General features: G+C 48.6%; 1 protein-coding gene across 1 annotated transcript in view; it reads right to left on the bottom strand.

Moving 5' to 3' along the window:
* The window catches only part of LOC141149893 (uncharacterized), a 44,330-nt gene extending 28,878 nt beyond the window's left edge, over nucleotides 1-15,452 (bottom strand). The window contains exons 1-4 of the mRNA XM_073636932.1: nucleotides 15,376-15,452; nucleotides 12,858-13,000; nucleotides 12,356-12,538; nucleotides 11,282-11,405 (exon numbers count right to left, since the gene is read on the bottom strand). Coding sequence (XP_073493033.1) covers nucleotides 11,282-11,405; nucleotides 12,356-12,538; nucleotides 12,858-13,000; nucleotides 15,376-15,421 — 496 coding nt within the window. The 5' untranslated portion in view covers nucleotides 15,422-15,452. The remainder of the gene's footprint in view (nucleotides 1-11,281; nucleotides 11,406-12,355; nucleotides 12,539-12,857; nucleotides 13,001-15,375) is intronic.
* Between the last annotated feature and the right edge of the window lie 13 nt (nucleotides 15,453-15,465).

The following is a 15,465-nucleotide window of genomic DNA, read 5'->3' as shown; positions in this document are numbered from 1 at the left end:
CTCATATTGTGAAACATCTTCATTCCCTTAAGCATAAAGCAGTGTGTGTATGTGAGGTGTGTGTGCTGTGTGTTTATGTGAACGTTTGTTGTCCTGAATACATGTGCTGTGTGTATCTACTGAGCATTTGTTGTGCAGCATGTGTGTGCCGTGTATGTGTGTGATGCGTGTCCCCTTTACATGTGTGTATTGTGTGTATAAATGTGTGCCTTGTACATGTGTGTATAAGTGTGTATATTTATATATTTTATTGCATTATTCTAGCTCGTATATATGTTAATAGCATATGTAGATGGTCGACTATAGACACAGTGATAGTATGTGACACACAGTGTGTGTGTGTGTGTGTGTGTGTGTGTGTGTGTGTGTGTGTGTGTGTGTGTGTGTGTGTGTGTGTGTGTGTGTGTGTGTGTGTGTGTGTGTGTGTGTGTCCGTCCCACATTTATAAATCCTGGCAGTGCAGATGAGAGTTCATAGGTGTAAACATGTTGTCAATCGTCCAACGAACGAGCAAAACGCTGCCTAATCATCGGGTGATTGGATTGTATATAGTGGAACATAAATCATTGTTCTCAGCAGCACAGCGCCGGTGTACACTGCAGATGTCCTGCTGATGGCATGGTACGTATCAGATTGATCTGCTAGTGATCGTTCTGTGTCCATCATTCTTCCTCAGTCGGTGTAAAGAGACCGGAAACAAGCGTCGAACGACTTCAATATTGTTGATCGCGCTCGTTGAACGGCCTGAACTCAGTGCATGTGAATACAATCTAAATGTTTGAGTGTGATGGAGCAGTATGTCAGCATTTAGGGCCACACATTAAACTTTTGCCTAGGACCCCACTTTGCCTAAAAAGGGCCCTGCCCATATCTGAAGGTTAGTAGTGTTATTTTACATGACAGGTTCCCTTTATGTGGTTGGGTGTCCCATTTTCCTGCCAATCAGTTACCAAATCGCAGGATACCAACAACGATTTGCCATGACTGCCGGGGGGCTGCAGAAGACCCCTGTCTCTGCCTCCATGGTTTTCCTATGAAGGCCGGTATGAATAGGATCTCAGGTTGAAGTCCCCATTATTTTTGCTTTGTCTCCAAAATGAGAACAAAAAATGAACAAACATATTTGGCATTGTCACGTCAGGATTTATCCCACACCGTAAACGCCGTAAGAAATCAAAAAGGTCACAGGTACCCTAAAAAGGTACAAATAACAAGGTCATTGCGCCATTCACAAAGAGAAGCCCTCACACAGCTCCGATAACAAAGTGATCGGTCTCAGGAAAAGTTCTGAATATTTAACCCATAAAATATATTCTAAAAAATAAGCCCGACAAGTTTGTTATCGCTGAACCTGCACTGACCTGGACAAAATCACAGCGAGGTCTCTCTTACCGCCCAATGAATGCTGAGAAGCAAAACCCAAAAAATAAATGTGGAATTGCGTTTTGTTTTTTTATTAACCGTTTCATCTCATCTGGAATTGTTTCCTGTTTTTCAGCACATTATATGGTAACACACAGAATTCATTCTGCAAAAAACACCAGACCCTGTTCTCTGTATCTGGGGAGAGGAAATTTGCATATCTTATTTCCCATGGGGCAATGTATGCTCTATCACTCTCCATGATGTGAAGTGCCGCTCTCCTCCAGGAGAAACATTCCCCCTATAGAGAGGAGTGCGCGGTGATCCGACCTTCTCCTCCAGTGCGGAAAGTTCTGTGCTTCTCCTCCTGCAGAGCGAGTGGTGAATAGACGCGGGGGCCGAGAACTACTGGAGCCTCCATGTCCGGCTCTGGTGGGTGATCGGCTCCACCACGCTCCATCTTTATGTCAGGACTCGTGTTTCGGGGTCTGAGGGACGGTCCGGTGCCGTAATTTATCCAGGACTTTGTGCTCAGTACTAGTAATGAGCGAGAGTGTTCTGTGAACTCTTTCGGCGAGCATGCTCGGGTGCTCACCGACTATTTACGGCGTGCTGGAGTGCTATTGTTTTAGTCACGGTGTGTCCATGATTTGCAATTGTTTGACAGCTTTAATACATGTGAGGAATCCGCGTTTGTCAGGCATTTATTCAAGCATGCTGTAAATACTCAGCGAGCACCAGAGCATGCTCGTAAATCTCGAGTAACGAGCATGCGCCCTCATCACTACTCAGCACTAGTGATGAGCGAATATGTTCGAAATCCGATCTCAAAAGTTAAATTCGGCACAAACGTGGCACATTCGGATTCGTGATCGGAAAGGCAAGCATTTTTACTTAAATTCGGAAAAAATCGACACCGTTTGGCAAATAAATACAGGAGCTTGATTGTGTGGCAACTACAGCGTTTTTAACAGTTTGGCTAGCATAGTGCTTGTGTATGATGAACAGGGGGATGTGTTAGATGAGTGGGGGGCTGGTGAGAGCTCAGAACAGGTAAGATCAACGGCGCACTTGTAATTTTTTTTTCCTGTAACTTTAAGTGAGAAAAACGCAGCTAGCCAATCCGAGCACAGGAAGCATCCACACTGTCCAGACACAAGGGCTTCTGCCAATGGCTGCTGAAATCACATGTCCTCTATATAAACAGCGGCCATGTTCCCTCAGCACCATTTTATGCATGTCACTGCGGGTGACAGATGCTGCTGCACAGTGTGCTCCTGTTTAATGAGAGATATTAGCTAGATAGATGGGCGCTTGTTTGGAAGTCAGATAGTGTAGATAACTCCTGTGCTGTGTACCTGTGAAATCGATCTGGCAGCACATTTTTTTTCTTGTGCAATTACAGAGATTCAGACAGAAACAGCAGGACCCGTGCCACAGAACAGTGTTGTGCACGGCTTGTATTGTGCTGTATGTAATCTGACATGGAGAAGGACCTGGGCGTCTTGGTTAATAGCAAATTAAATTGGAGTGCCCAGTGTCAGGCAGCAGCTGCGAAGGCAAATAGAGTCATGGCATGCATCAGAAGAGGAATAGGGGCATATGATGAGAACATTGTTCTTCCTCTGTATAAAGCGCTGGTAAGGCCGCACTTAGAATATTGTGCACAGTTCTGGGCTCCGGTGCTCAGGAAAGACATACTGGAGCTAGAGAGGGTACAAAGGAGGGCGACTAAGGTAATAAAGGGAATGGAGGGACTAGAATACCCAGAGAGGTTGTCAAAATTAGGCCTATTTACATTGGAAAAGAGAAGGCTTAGGGGAGACCTCATAAACATGTATAAATACATCAGGGGGCAGTACAGAGATCTCTCCCATGACCTGTTTATACCAAGGATGGTGACAAAGACGAGGGGGCACACTATGCGTCTGGAGGAAAGGAGGTTCCTGCACCAGCATAGAAGGGGATTCTTTACGGTCAGAGCCGTGAGACTCTGGAACTCTCTGGGAGAGGAAGTGGTGATTTCCAACTCACTTAATGAATTCAAGAGAGGCCTGGACGCCTTTCTTGAGAACAATAAAATTACATCTTATGCTTAGTTAATTAATCCAGGGATTTAATCTGACTGCCAGATTGGTGTCGGGAAGTGAATTTTTCCTCAATGATGTAAATTGGCCTATACCGCATGGTATAGGAATAGCGGAATAGCTGCAGTGCACAAGAAATAGGCTGAACTGGATGGACGCTTGTCTTTTTGCAGCCTTATAAACTATGTAACTATGTAACTATGCCTTCAATCTATTTTTTTCAATTGCTAATGTGCTAAAGCAAGCAAGCCCTTGTAGCCCAAGTTTTGATTTTGTGAGCTTGAAATTCAGCTGTATGCAGACTCAGCAGAGCTTCTCAGTGCAGAGCACAAAAAAAATTTGGTTTTCATTTGTTAATGTGACAGTGCAAGCTATAGTAGCCCACTGTGTCATTTTTTGTGGGTGAAATTCAGCTGTATGCACAGTAAAAAAAAAAATAGATTTTTTTCTGTTGCTAGCCAATAAATATATATTTTTCTCTCGCAAATGTGTTACACTCTGCTATAAGCCACCTAGTCATTTAATGGTGTTGAACTTCAGCTGTATGCAGAGCTTATGCAGAGTAAAAAAATATATTTTTTGCTGTTCCTAACGTGATACAGCAGGCTATATCTGAGTTTGAAATATCTTGGAGCATATATTCTATGTTATACAGGCCTCATCCACAGTAAAAAAAATACTTTGTTCGGTTAGTGACGTTATACAATAAGCCATATCTTAACTTGTCATTTAGTGCCGCTGAAATTCAGGTGTGTGCAGAGCTGTTGCAGAGGAAAAAAAAAAATCTAAATTTTGCTTTGCTAACAGCATGCTCCTACCACAGTATCTGAGCAACATGAGTGGGAAAAAAGAGGGTGTGGTGGAAGGGGGAATAGGCTTCGTGTTCAAGGTATAAGTGGGGTAGGTGGTAAATGTTAGTAAAAGCACTAGTGAACCAACACAGTCATGTCCTATCCAAAGACAACTGACAAGTTCTGTTACTGGATGGGCTACTCCACTCCACTCCCTTTCTTAGGCGGCCGCACAGCGATACGCCTTGTTGATAAGGGCCAAAAAGAGCAGGTGCTTCAGTGGATGGCAAGCGCTGCTTCAAGTGGCCTCTCCTCTTCTTCCTCCACCTCAACATCACATGCAGTACAGTTCACAGAGGTGGCACCCCAATTACCCTGTAGAACTGTTCACCAATTGTATACCATGGGTATCAGAAGTGTACTCCAAACATTGACAGAGTCAAGAGGAGGAAAGCATCTGCACCGATGCTCAAATTTTTTTTAGGTCGGATTCGGGGCAGGACGAAGTAGGGTCCGAGCAGGTTCCTGATCCTCGTCGCCAGACGTTAACCACCAGGGAGGTAGGTGATCCTGATGAGACTCAGATACCTGAGGCTCATGCGGACTGTACTGTGATGTCAGGGCAACAAGAGGAAAAGGGTTACTCTGAGGGCGAGGAATGGGATAACACATTGGATGATGATGAGGTTCAAGATCCTGCTTGGTGTGAACCCAGAGTCACACAGCCGAGTTGCTCATCTGAGGAGGTTACCTTTCGCCCTACAGCGCAGACACGGAGTTATGCAAGCACAAGGAGCACGGCATCCTTAGACACAACTGTGGATGTGGCCAGCAGCAGTCGTGGGTCTGCAGCTCGCAGAGGCGGCAACATGCCTGCTGTGTTTGTTTCACTGAGCACACCACGTTTCTCAATCCACCGTAACATCTGCGCCTGCACCTCACTCACGCTCCACCAGTTTTTCCAGTTCACGGTACTTCGCCCTCTCTCAGCACTGCAGCCAGCCCTCGGTCCCGCAGTTGTGGTCACGTAAAAGATTGTTTCATCCTACACATGACAAAGCCTGGTAGATACAGACTGTTTCCGAAAGCTGATGGCTGTCGCAGTCCCCCAGTACCAGTTGCCCAGTCGCCATTACTTCTCCAAGAAAGCTGTGCCTGCGCTACACCGGCATGTTGCAGACAACATCATCCGTTCCTTGACTAAATCTATGTCTGCCAGGGTGCATTTCACCACAGACACCTGGACGAGTAAGCATAGCCAAGGGCGTTACATCTCGCTGACTGGGAACTGGGTGACTCTAGTGGCTGTGGGGGCAGGCGGGGAAGGGGCTGCTCCACAAATCTTGGAATCCCCAAGGCTTGCAGAAGAAACCTCTGTATTTCACACTTCCTCCACTACATCCTCTAGGGCCTCCACCTGCACACTCAATCTCTGCCTTAAGGAGACACGCGTTCCAACAGTGAAGAGGGAATCCACACCATCTCCGTACTGCGCAGCCAGGGCTCACCGTAATCAGGCAGTCTTAAAATTAAAATGCCTTGGAGATCGCAGTCATACAGGTGAAGAGTTGTGGACAGCTCTTCAGGCTCAGTTTCAGCAATAGCTGTCTCCGCTGAACCTAGAGCCAGGTAAGGCCTTGTGCGGTAAAGGTGCAAACTTGTTGGCTGCCCGACGCCGAGGCGAACTCACACACGTTCCTTTCATGGCCCATTTCCTCAACCTGGTGTTACAGCAATTTCTCCACCACTATCCCGGCCTGCATGAGCTGCTTCAGAAAACATGGAAACTGTGTGCTCACTTCCGTCGTTCACACTCCTCACGTCATCGACTTGCATTGATACAGACGTCTTTATCCATGCCAGTTAACAGGTTGATATGCGATGTGCCGACACGCTGCACATGTTGCAGCGACTGTGGTAGCAGCAACGAGCCCTGACGTAGTATGTCACATCATACAGCCTGGGCCAACGCAGTACGGATGTGGGGCATATCACGTTTATGGAGTGGGAACAGATTAAGGAACTCTGTACCCTTCTGCACAGTTTTGAAATGGTTACTAACATGGTTAGCGCTGACGATGCAGTCATGAGCATCACTATTCCGGTCATCTACATGCTGGAGCAAACTTTGAATAGCCTGTGGCAGGAGGTGGTTGTCCCAAAAGAAGAGGAGGATGTGAAAAGGATAAGAATGTCTCACTGTTCCAGACTGTCGTCACACAGGCGGATGCCAAGTGACCGTGGATTACTGCGATCGAGGGGGGCTTGTGATACCAGACAAACTGTTAGTGAAGGTGCAAGAGCCGAGGAACAAATGGAGGAGGAAAAGGTGATGGACGAGCAACAGTGAGAAGATGAAGAGGATAATCATCCCATCACTGTTGAACGTGGTTGGCAGGAGAGGACGGAGGAAACAAGCATCAGTGTTACATAGCCATCAATACAGCCTGGCTTTAGACCACCTGGAAGAGCCTGGCATGAGTGCCTTCTTGCTGCACTATCTGCAACATGATCCCCGTATAGTTAACATTCAAAATAATAATGACTACTGGGTTGCCACTCTGTTAGATCCACGTTAGAGTAAAATTTTGCTACATGCTTCCCGCCCTGGAAAGGGACCCGCTAATGCTGGAGTATCGAAACAAGCTTTTAAGCAAGATAGGAGTGAGGCAAAGTGTGCATCGCAGCTGTAGTCTTTCAACCTCCGTCACGCAAGTTCGTCAACACCAAAACATTAACAGCATAAGAGTAAGTGGCAGAAGCAATTTCTGTGAGTCCTTTCACACATTTTTTTTGCACCAGCTCGTGCACAAGCACAACAGAGTACAAGTCTGACACGTGGTGAACGACTGGAGAGGAAAGTGGAGGAGTATCTAGAGCTCATTATGAATACCGTCAGGGACAATTTTGACCCTTTTACATTTTGGTCTTGAATGGCCTGGATGAATGGCCTGAGCTCGCCTGTCACGCCTTGGAAGTTTTATCATGTTCGGCAGGCAGCGTTCTCTCAGAATGTGTCTTCAGCGCTGCTGGTGGTGTCCTGATGGATAAGCGCAGCCGGCTGTCCCATGAAAGTGTAGACCACCTAACTTTCATCAAGATGAACAAGTCATGGATCTCCAACGACTTTTGTACCCCAATCGCAGATGGTACATACTAGGCGATGTTGTAGTTTTTAGTGTGCTGTATTGATCTCGTGGATTTGCAGTCTGTGATATGGCTGCTGCTGCAGGTTTTAGGCCCTAATTTTTTTTAAATGTGGACACTCCTGATTGTGTCTCCATCTGCTGGGTTGGCTGCAGTGGCAGAGGTGTCAGTCCCCATTATACTACTTATACTCTAGTAAAATTGATGCCACTTTGGTGGTTTTAGACCCTAATTTTTTTTTAAATGTGCTTTGGTGGTGTTAGGCCCTAATTTGAGGGAAATGTGAACACTCCTGATTGGGTCTCCATCTACTTGGTTGGCTGTAATGGAATAGGTTTTAGTCTCCATTATACAACTTTTACTCTAGTGAAATTGATGCCACTTCGCTGGTGTCTGCCACCAATATTTGGAAATGTGAAGAATCCCTATTGAGACCCAATCTGCTAGGTTGGCTGTAGTGCAAGAGGTTTTGGTCTCCATTACAACAGTTATAATCTAGTGAAATACATTTTTGGTTGCAGATATTGTTCTCCACACAGGGGTACACAGGCAAGATAAACTCAAAATTGGTATATAAAGCAGGCTACATCTCAGCTTAAAATTCTTTGGGGCAAATATTGTTCTCCATACAGAGGGGAAAAAAATTTGGGGTCTGAGCAGTTTCCTGACCCTCATCACCAGATGTTAACCCCAGGGGTGTGAAGGTTATCCTGGTGAGACTCAGATTCCTATGGGTCACGCGGACTGTACTGTGCTGTGCTGTGCTGTCAGGGCAAGAAAAGCAGGAGGGGGACTCTCAGGGCGAGGAATGGGATAACACATTGGATGATGATGAGGCTGTGAACCCAGAGGCACGCAGCTGAGTAGCTCATCTGAGGAGGTGGATGAGAAAGAAGACGAGGAGGTTACGTTGCATCCTACAGTGCAGACACGGATTGATGCAACCGTGACGAGCACTGCATCCTTACCCACAGCTGTGGCAGTGACCAGAACTGGTCACAGATCTGCAGCTTGCAAGGGTTGCCTAGCCTGGGCCTTTTGACACCGCAAGGGATGAGCCAACTCACGTTATCTGGCAACTTTGCAAGAAAAAACTCAGTATAGGGAAAAAGTGCAATAATTTTACTACAACATGCATGGACATACACATGCGCAATCAACATACGTTACGCTGGCAATCTCACTGCGATAAAATGTAGGCCTCAACAACCATCAGCCGCCCCATTAACCACATCCGCTGCTTCTTCTTAAACCTCCTCCTCCGTTACCGTGCAAAGTATTGACACGCAGGTCTCCCACCGCAAAAACTCTGGTTCTTTACCCACTCCAGTCAGGCTGATTGAGAGCCCTTCAGCTGTAACGGAAGTGGACATGCCTGCTGTTTTTGACCAATCTCACAGAACCAGCACACCACAACTTTATCAATCCATCGTAACGTCTTCACCTGCACCTCACTCACGGTCCAGCAGTTTGTCCGGTTCACCGTACTCCACCTTCTGCCATCATGGCAGCCAACCCTTGGTCCCTTAGTTGTGATCACGTAAAAGATTGTTTCCTCCTACACATGACAAAGCTAAGAGATTGAACTCCACCATCTCCAATGTGTTGGCCACGGAAATGGTGGTGTCAGGCCCTAATATTTTGAAATGTGAACACTCCTGGTTGGGTCTCCATTTGCTGGTTTGGCTTTAGTGGCCCACCAGAGGATTTGATTCTGAGGACCCGCCTTTCTCCCCCGCTCAAGAGCCCCATAGCAGCTGCAAGGTTTGCGTTATGAACTCTCCTGAAGGGAAAGCAAGGGCCCAACAGAGGATTCTCTGGTGGGCCCATCCAACCCTGCCGAGAAGCAGCCCTGGCTAAGAAAAGTCTATGTGAAGGTTCCCGAACACGCTATGCCTGCTTTTTCACTGAGGAGGAAACCCCCGCAAACACGGGAAGAACATAAAAACTGCTTGTAAATGTTGTCCTTGGTGGGTTTTGAATCCAGGACCACAGCGCTAGAAGGCTACAGTGCTAACCACTGAGCAACCGTACCACCCTCTCTGTTCTTCTGGATCTGATATCTAACATGCTGAAGAAACTTGCACCTACAGCCACTCAGTGTTGTGAGGCAGTGACGGGAATCATATGCGAGGGACGGTATGTTTCTCCTAGAATGTGCATAGGGGCATATTAAACCCGCTGGAGTGCATTGCAGTCACAGAGAGAGATGTGATTGCAGTACAGAATAAAAGTAAGTTTGGACTAGGTCAAACTAGTTGTCCAAGGCAGATTTGGTAAAACCCGGCATGGGCTTTTATTGTTGGAGTGGACTACAGGAATGGCAGTGGGGCGGTCCACTCACTCCAGCCCGGGTCTTACAGGTGGCTCATGGCCACAGATTCCTTTTTAAAACCTTCAGCAAAAATTTGGGTGTGTCAGTCTTTGGTCTTGCAAAACTGCAGAGCAGGAGGCTCTGTGCTATAGAGGCCTGTGTGAAGGGAACACAGAGCCCAGGACGGCCAAGCTTCTGACACACCTTGGAGTGAAACAGCAGTGCAGTCACCCCCAGCAACGGTTGTTGTTGTATGGACTATTGTGGACAACCCGGCTGCGATCCAGAGGATAAAGCTGCCTTCACTGTGTGAGTTTTTGCTGAATAAAGGTGTTTAAGTTGGACTTTCCTTGGGTCACTGCCTCATTACGGCACAGTGTGAACACCGCCGCACTACAGTGTCTTCAGCTCCTTTGTGAGAAACTAATGTTTGGTCAGACACTCAGTCTACCAAATAAAATTCCTGAGAAGAAAATTGTGGATGGCTTCACTTCTGGTACTACTGGGTGCAGTGCTAATACCATGGTGTGCCATAATTCACTGGAAATATTCCAGGCTGGTTGAAGACAAGCTCATTCCCACAGAAAAGTACCAGCAGCAAGCTAAGGAGATGGTGGCCTCTATCATCATGAAGGAGTTTGCTCGTTGTCTAGGAGACCGACCACTGCTGCTGTCCACCTTGTGAACATTGTGTTGAAGCTTGCAAGGTGTCAAGGAAAGGAACCGGCACAACTAGCTGTACCCTGACCTACCGTATCCTCACCCATCCCTTGTAGAATGGTTGTGCGCATTTTCACATGTAAAGGGCCACAGACTAAATGTTGCTGTAATATTATTATTAATAATACTTCTTGTACTCTGGGTCAATTGATGGCATTTTCCAGGTGTCTACCCCTAATTTGATGTGTTTTGGCAGCTTTTGGGCCCGTTTGAAGATGTTGTGCAAGCGGTTTTCTTGCCCCCAATTGAATCCTATGGCGTTCGGTAACGTTCGACGAATATTGTAATCTGAACCGAATATTGAAACATTCGCTCATCTCTACTCAGTACAGAGAAAGTGATTTGTCACTAAGAAGAAGAGGGTGAATGAACGGAGGAGACCAAGGAAGGTCACACAAGTGTCAGCCAAGAGGGAGGAGCCGGACGCCCGACCACGACTGATGACGACATTGAGCCTGCACCGATTCTGAGGGGCGGACGAGTGACAGCGGATTAAGGGGAAAATCATCAGTAAATTAACCCCGACTCTGCTGAGTAACAATCCACGACAGACTCAGGAACCGAAAGATCTCACAGGAGAGAACGGACAGAAGCGCTGGGACATCTGCAGACAAAATGTGACCGATGCTCTAAGGAAGGTGAAAGATTCTGAAAGAAGCCGCCGAGGACGAAGACTCAAGACTGATGAAGACGACAGCGGAGAAACCGCGACTCACAGATCAGAAGAGAATAATCAGGGAATGAAAGCTGTGAGAAAATGTAGAGAAAACCAGAGCAAGTCTGGAGAAAAATCATCTATTATAGGACGAGGCCGAGAGACGTCATCACATCCACCGGAGCCAACAAGAGTCTCCTCTCACCTGGTGATGTCAGAGGCCGGAGCTCCTCCATCATCACCTCCTGGTACCGATCCTGGTGTCCTTCTAGATACTCCCACTCCTCCATGGAGAGATAGACAGCGACGTCCTGACACCTTATAGGGACCTGACAACAACGACACCGTCATCACCCAGAATCCTCCAGTGCTGTCCTGTATAATGTCCCAGCAGTCACCTCTCCGCTCATCACCCAGAATCCTCCAGTACTGTCCTGTATAATGTCCCAGCAGTCACCTCTGCGCTCATCACCCAGAATCCTCCAGTGCTGTCCTGTATAATGTCCCAGCAGTCACCTCTCTGCTCATCACCCAGAATCCTCCAGTGCTGTCCTGTATAATGTCCCAGCAGTCACCTCTCCGCTCATCACCCAGAATCCTCCAGTGCTGTCCTGTATAATGTCCCAGCAGCCACCTCTCCGCTCATCACCCAGAATCCTCCAGTGCTGTCCTGTATAATGTCCCAGCAGCCACCTCTCCGCTCATCACCCAGAATCCTCCAGTGCTGTCCTGTATAATGTCCCAGCAGTCACCACTCCGCTCATCACCCAGAATCCTCCAGTGCTGTCCTGTATAATGTCCCAGCAGTCACCGCTCCGCTCATCACCCAGAATCCTCCAGTGCCGTCCTGTATTATGTCCCAGCAGTCACCCCTCCGGTCATCACCCAGAATCCTCCAGTGCTGTCCTGTATAATGTCCCAGCAGCCACCTCTCCGGTCATCACCCAGAATCCTCCAGTGCTGTCCTGTATAATGTCCCAGCAGTCACCGCTCCGCTCATCACCCAGAATCCTCCAGTACCGTCCTGCATTATGTCCCAGCAGTCACCCCTCCGGTCATCACCCAGAATCCTCCAGTGCTGTCCTGTAATGTCCCAGCAGTCACCCCTCCGGTCATCACCCAGAATCCTCCAGTGCTGTCCTGTATAATGTCCCAGCAGTCACCTCTCCAGTCATCACCCAGAATCCTCCAGCTGTCCTGTATAATGTCCCAGCAGTCACCTCTCCGGTCATCACCCAGAATCCTCTAGTGCTGTCCTGTATAATGTCCCAGCAGTCACCTCTCCGCTCAGCAGCTCAATCATCTTGTTGCTGAGCTCTAGGATCTTCTTCTTCTTCCTCTCATGTATCGGGGGGTGCGGGGGAGGCTCTGTGATGGGGTCCGGGCTCCGCCCTCCTGACTCCTGGAGATGGATGATGGGAGTCACACCCTCCCCCGGTGTCTTCCTCACTATTGTGTAATCCTGTGTATGGAGAGAGACACTTAGGGAGAAGAATTCCTTCCTGACTCCAGATCTGACAATCAGTAGAAATCCCGGGATCAATAACAGTCTCCAGTAATCTGGGGCCATAACCTGGAATATTATTACACTCAGGACAGACATACAGGCCCCTCTACAGCTCTTATAGGGAATCCCCATGACAACTCCTCCTGGCAGAGAGCTGCACACAATCACTGCTCTTATAGTAAAGAATCCTTCTCTTCCTCTTCTGGATTTCCTCTTCCCGATGTCGGACTTGTTCCATAACACAATAAAGCTGATAGAAATGTAGAGGAGTTACCTCTCCGCTCAGCAGGGAGATGATCTCCAGGGTGAAGTGTAATAATATTCTGGTGGTCTCGTCCTCGTCCATCCTCGGGGGGTCATTCAGGAGAAGGAGGGATGAACACTGGATCAGCTGGAGGGATCTCGTCCTGCCGGCGTCTTCATGATAAAGGAGAAGATGGAGATCACAGGGGACGATATAACGACAATCACTGAATTCTGCCCCAAATATCCGACATTTATCAGGAAGAATCTGGAGGAAAAGCCACAAACTCCACCGCGACCTCCTCCACCGATCTGACCGCTCATTATCAGCCTCGTACTATTCACTGTATGAGGACCTAAAACTCACAATACTGAATCCACCAGCAAAAATCAAATTAAATAGCACTGACTGCAGTGGACCAACAATTAAAAAATAACCTTTATTAATAATTTAAAATACCTAATTAATGTCCGCCATGCTATACAACAGTCTATCCACTAGATTCCACACTTAATTATAGTAGATACTAATAATAAAAGACAGGCAAGTGACAGGAATACAGAAACCCCTGAGCATTCATTCCTACAGGGGACTGATTGCAGATAGAATAGACTCCACATTGACACTATTATATCTGAGCAAATATTAATAAATACAATATTGCCGCAGCCTGTACGATGTCGAGGGGAGCACTCTGGTAATATAACCCATCTATTGAGGAGTGTAACACTAGCGTTCTGCTGTCCCTCTGAGGATCACGGAGTAAATTATCTAACACTTGGCAGCTTTATGATCAGCTCGTATTGATTACTATTAGGTTAGATACTGGATACGGAGCAGTGAGCTGCTGTACCATCAATCAATACAATACAATATAATACATATCCCTCCGGCACTTATTGCCTCTGTATTCAGAGAGGCTCATGTAACCGGATAGAGCATTGACTCATCCTCAGCACCATCACATCTCTCCTGACTTGTTACTGTGTCTACCACCTCTAACAAAGCACTGACGCTGAGGATCACAATGTCACTCCCCACTAACTAGTGTCGGCCACCTCCACGCGTTTCACCTATAATTAATGTTATTAGGCACATCAGGAGGTTCATTCATGTGCAAGTGCTTCATTTACATGCACAGAAGATCATACTCCAGGCTACAAATTATTATATTTTTTGGGGGGGGTGGAGGAGGAAGACACGGGAAACGAAGAAAGGGGGGGGTTGAGGAGGAAGACACGGGAAACGAAGAAAGGGGGGGGTTGAGGAGGAAGACACGGGAAAGGAAGAGGGGGGGAGGAGACACGGGAAAGGAAGAGGGGGGAGGAGACACGGGAAAGGAAGAGGGGGGAGGAGACACGGGAAAGGAAGAGGGGGGAGGAGACACGGGAAAGGAAGAGGGGGGAGGAGACACGGGAAAGGAAGAGGGGGGGAGGAGACACGGGAAAGGAAGAGGGGGGAGGAGACACGGGAAAGGAAGAGGGGGGAGGAGACACGGGAAAGGAAGAGGGGGGGGGAGACACGGGAAAGGAAGAGGGGGGAGGAGACACGGGAAAGGAAGAGGGGGGGGGAGACACGGGAAAGGAAGAGGGGGGAGGAGACACGGGAAAGGAAGAGGGGGGGAGGAGACACGGGAAAGGAAGAGGGGGGAGGAGACACGGGAAAGGAAGAGGGGGGGAGGAGACACGGGAAAGGAAGAGGGGGGGAGGAGACACGGGAAAGGAAGAGGGGGGGAGGAGACACGGGAAAGGAAGAGGGGGGGAGGAGACACGGGAAAGGAAGAGGGGGGGAGGAGACACGGGAAAGGAAGAGGGGGGGAGGAGACACGGGAAAGGAAGAGGGGGGGAGGAGACACGGGAAAGGAAGAGGGGGGGAGGAGACACGGGAAAGGAAGAGGGGGGGAGGAGACACGGGAAAGGAAGAGGGGGGAGGAGACACGGGAAAGGAAGAGGGGGGGAGGAGACACGGGAAAGGAAGAGGGGGGGAGAAGACACGGGAAACGAAGAGGGGGGAGAAGACACGGGAAACGAAGAGGGGGGAGAAGACACGGGAAACGAAGAGGGGGGAGAAGACACGGGAAACGAAGAGGGGGGGAGAAGACACGGGAAACGAAGAGGGGGGAGAAGACACGGGAAACGCAGAGGGGGGAGAAGACACGCGAAACGAAGAGGGGGGAGAAGACACGCGAAACGAAGAGGGGGGAGAAGACACGCGAAACGAAGAGGGGGGAGAAGACACGGGAAACGAAGAGGGGGGGAGAACACGGGAAACGAAGAGGGGGGGAAGACACGGGAAACGAAGAGGGGGGGGAGACACGGGAAAGGAAGAGGGGGGGGAGAAGACACGGGAAAGGAAGAGGGGGGAGAAGACACGGGAAAGGAAGGGGGGGAGAAGACACGGGAAAGGAAGAGGGGGGAGAAGACACGGGAAAGGAAGAGGGGGGAGGAGACACGGGAAAGGAAGAGGGGGGGGAGACACGGGAAAGGAAGAGAGAGGGGGGAGACTCCACGCAAGTAACAGGACCCCCTCCTCACCCGCAGTCTCACACCTACAGAATCCCCCCCGCTCCCTGTGCAGCCCCCATACAGGAACATCCACTTATCTGCGCCCCCAAATCACCTCAGCTCCTCGGTGTAAT

The sequence above is a fragment of the Phyllobates terribilis genome, unplaced genomic scaffold, assembly GCF_046119375.1.
Source record: "Phyllobates terribilis strain yellow unplaced genomic scaffold, ASM4611937v1 Scaffold_1__5_contigs__length_1240528914, whole genome shotgun sequence".
Taxonomy (NCBI): Eukaryota; Metazoa; Chordata; class Amphibia; order Anura; family Dendrobatidae; genus Phyllobates; species Phyllobates terribilis.
This window is presented reverse-complemented; position numbering and strand designations above follow the sequence as displayed.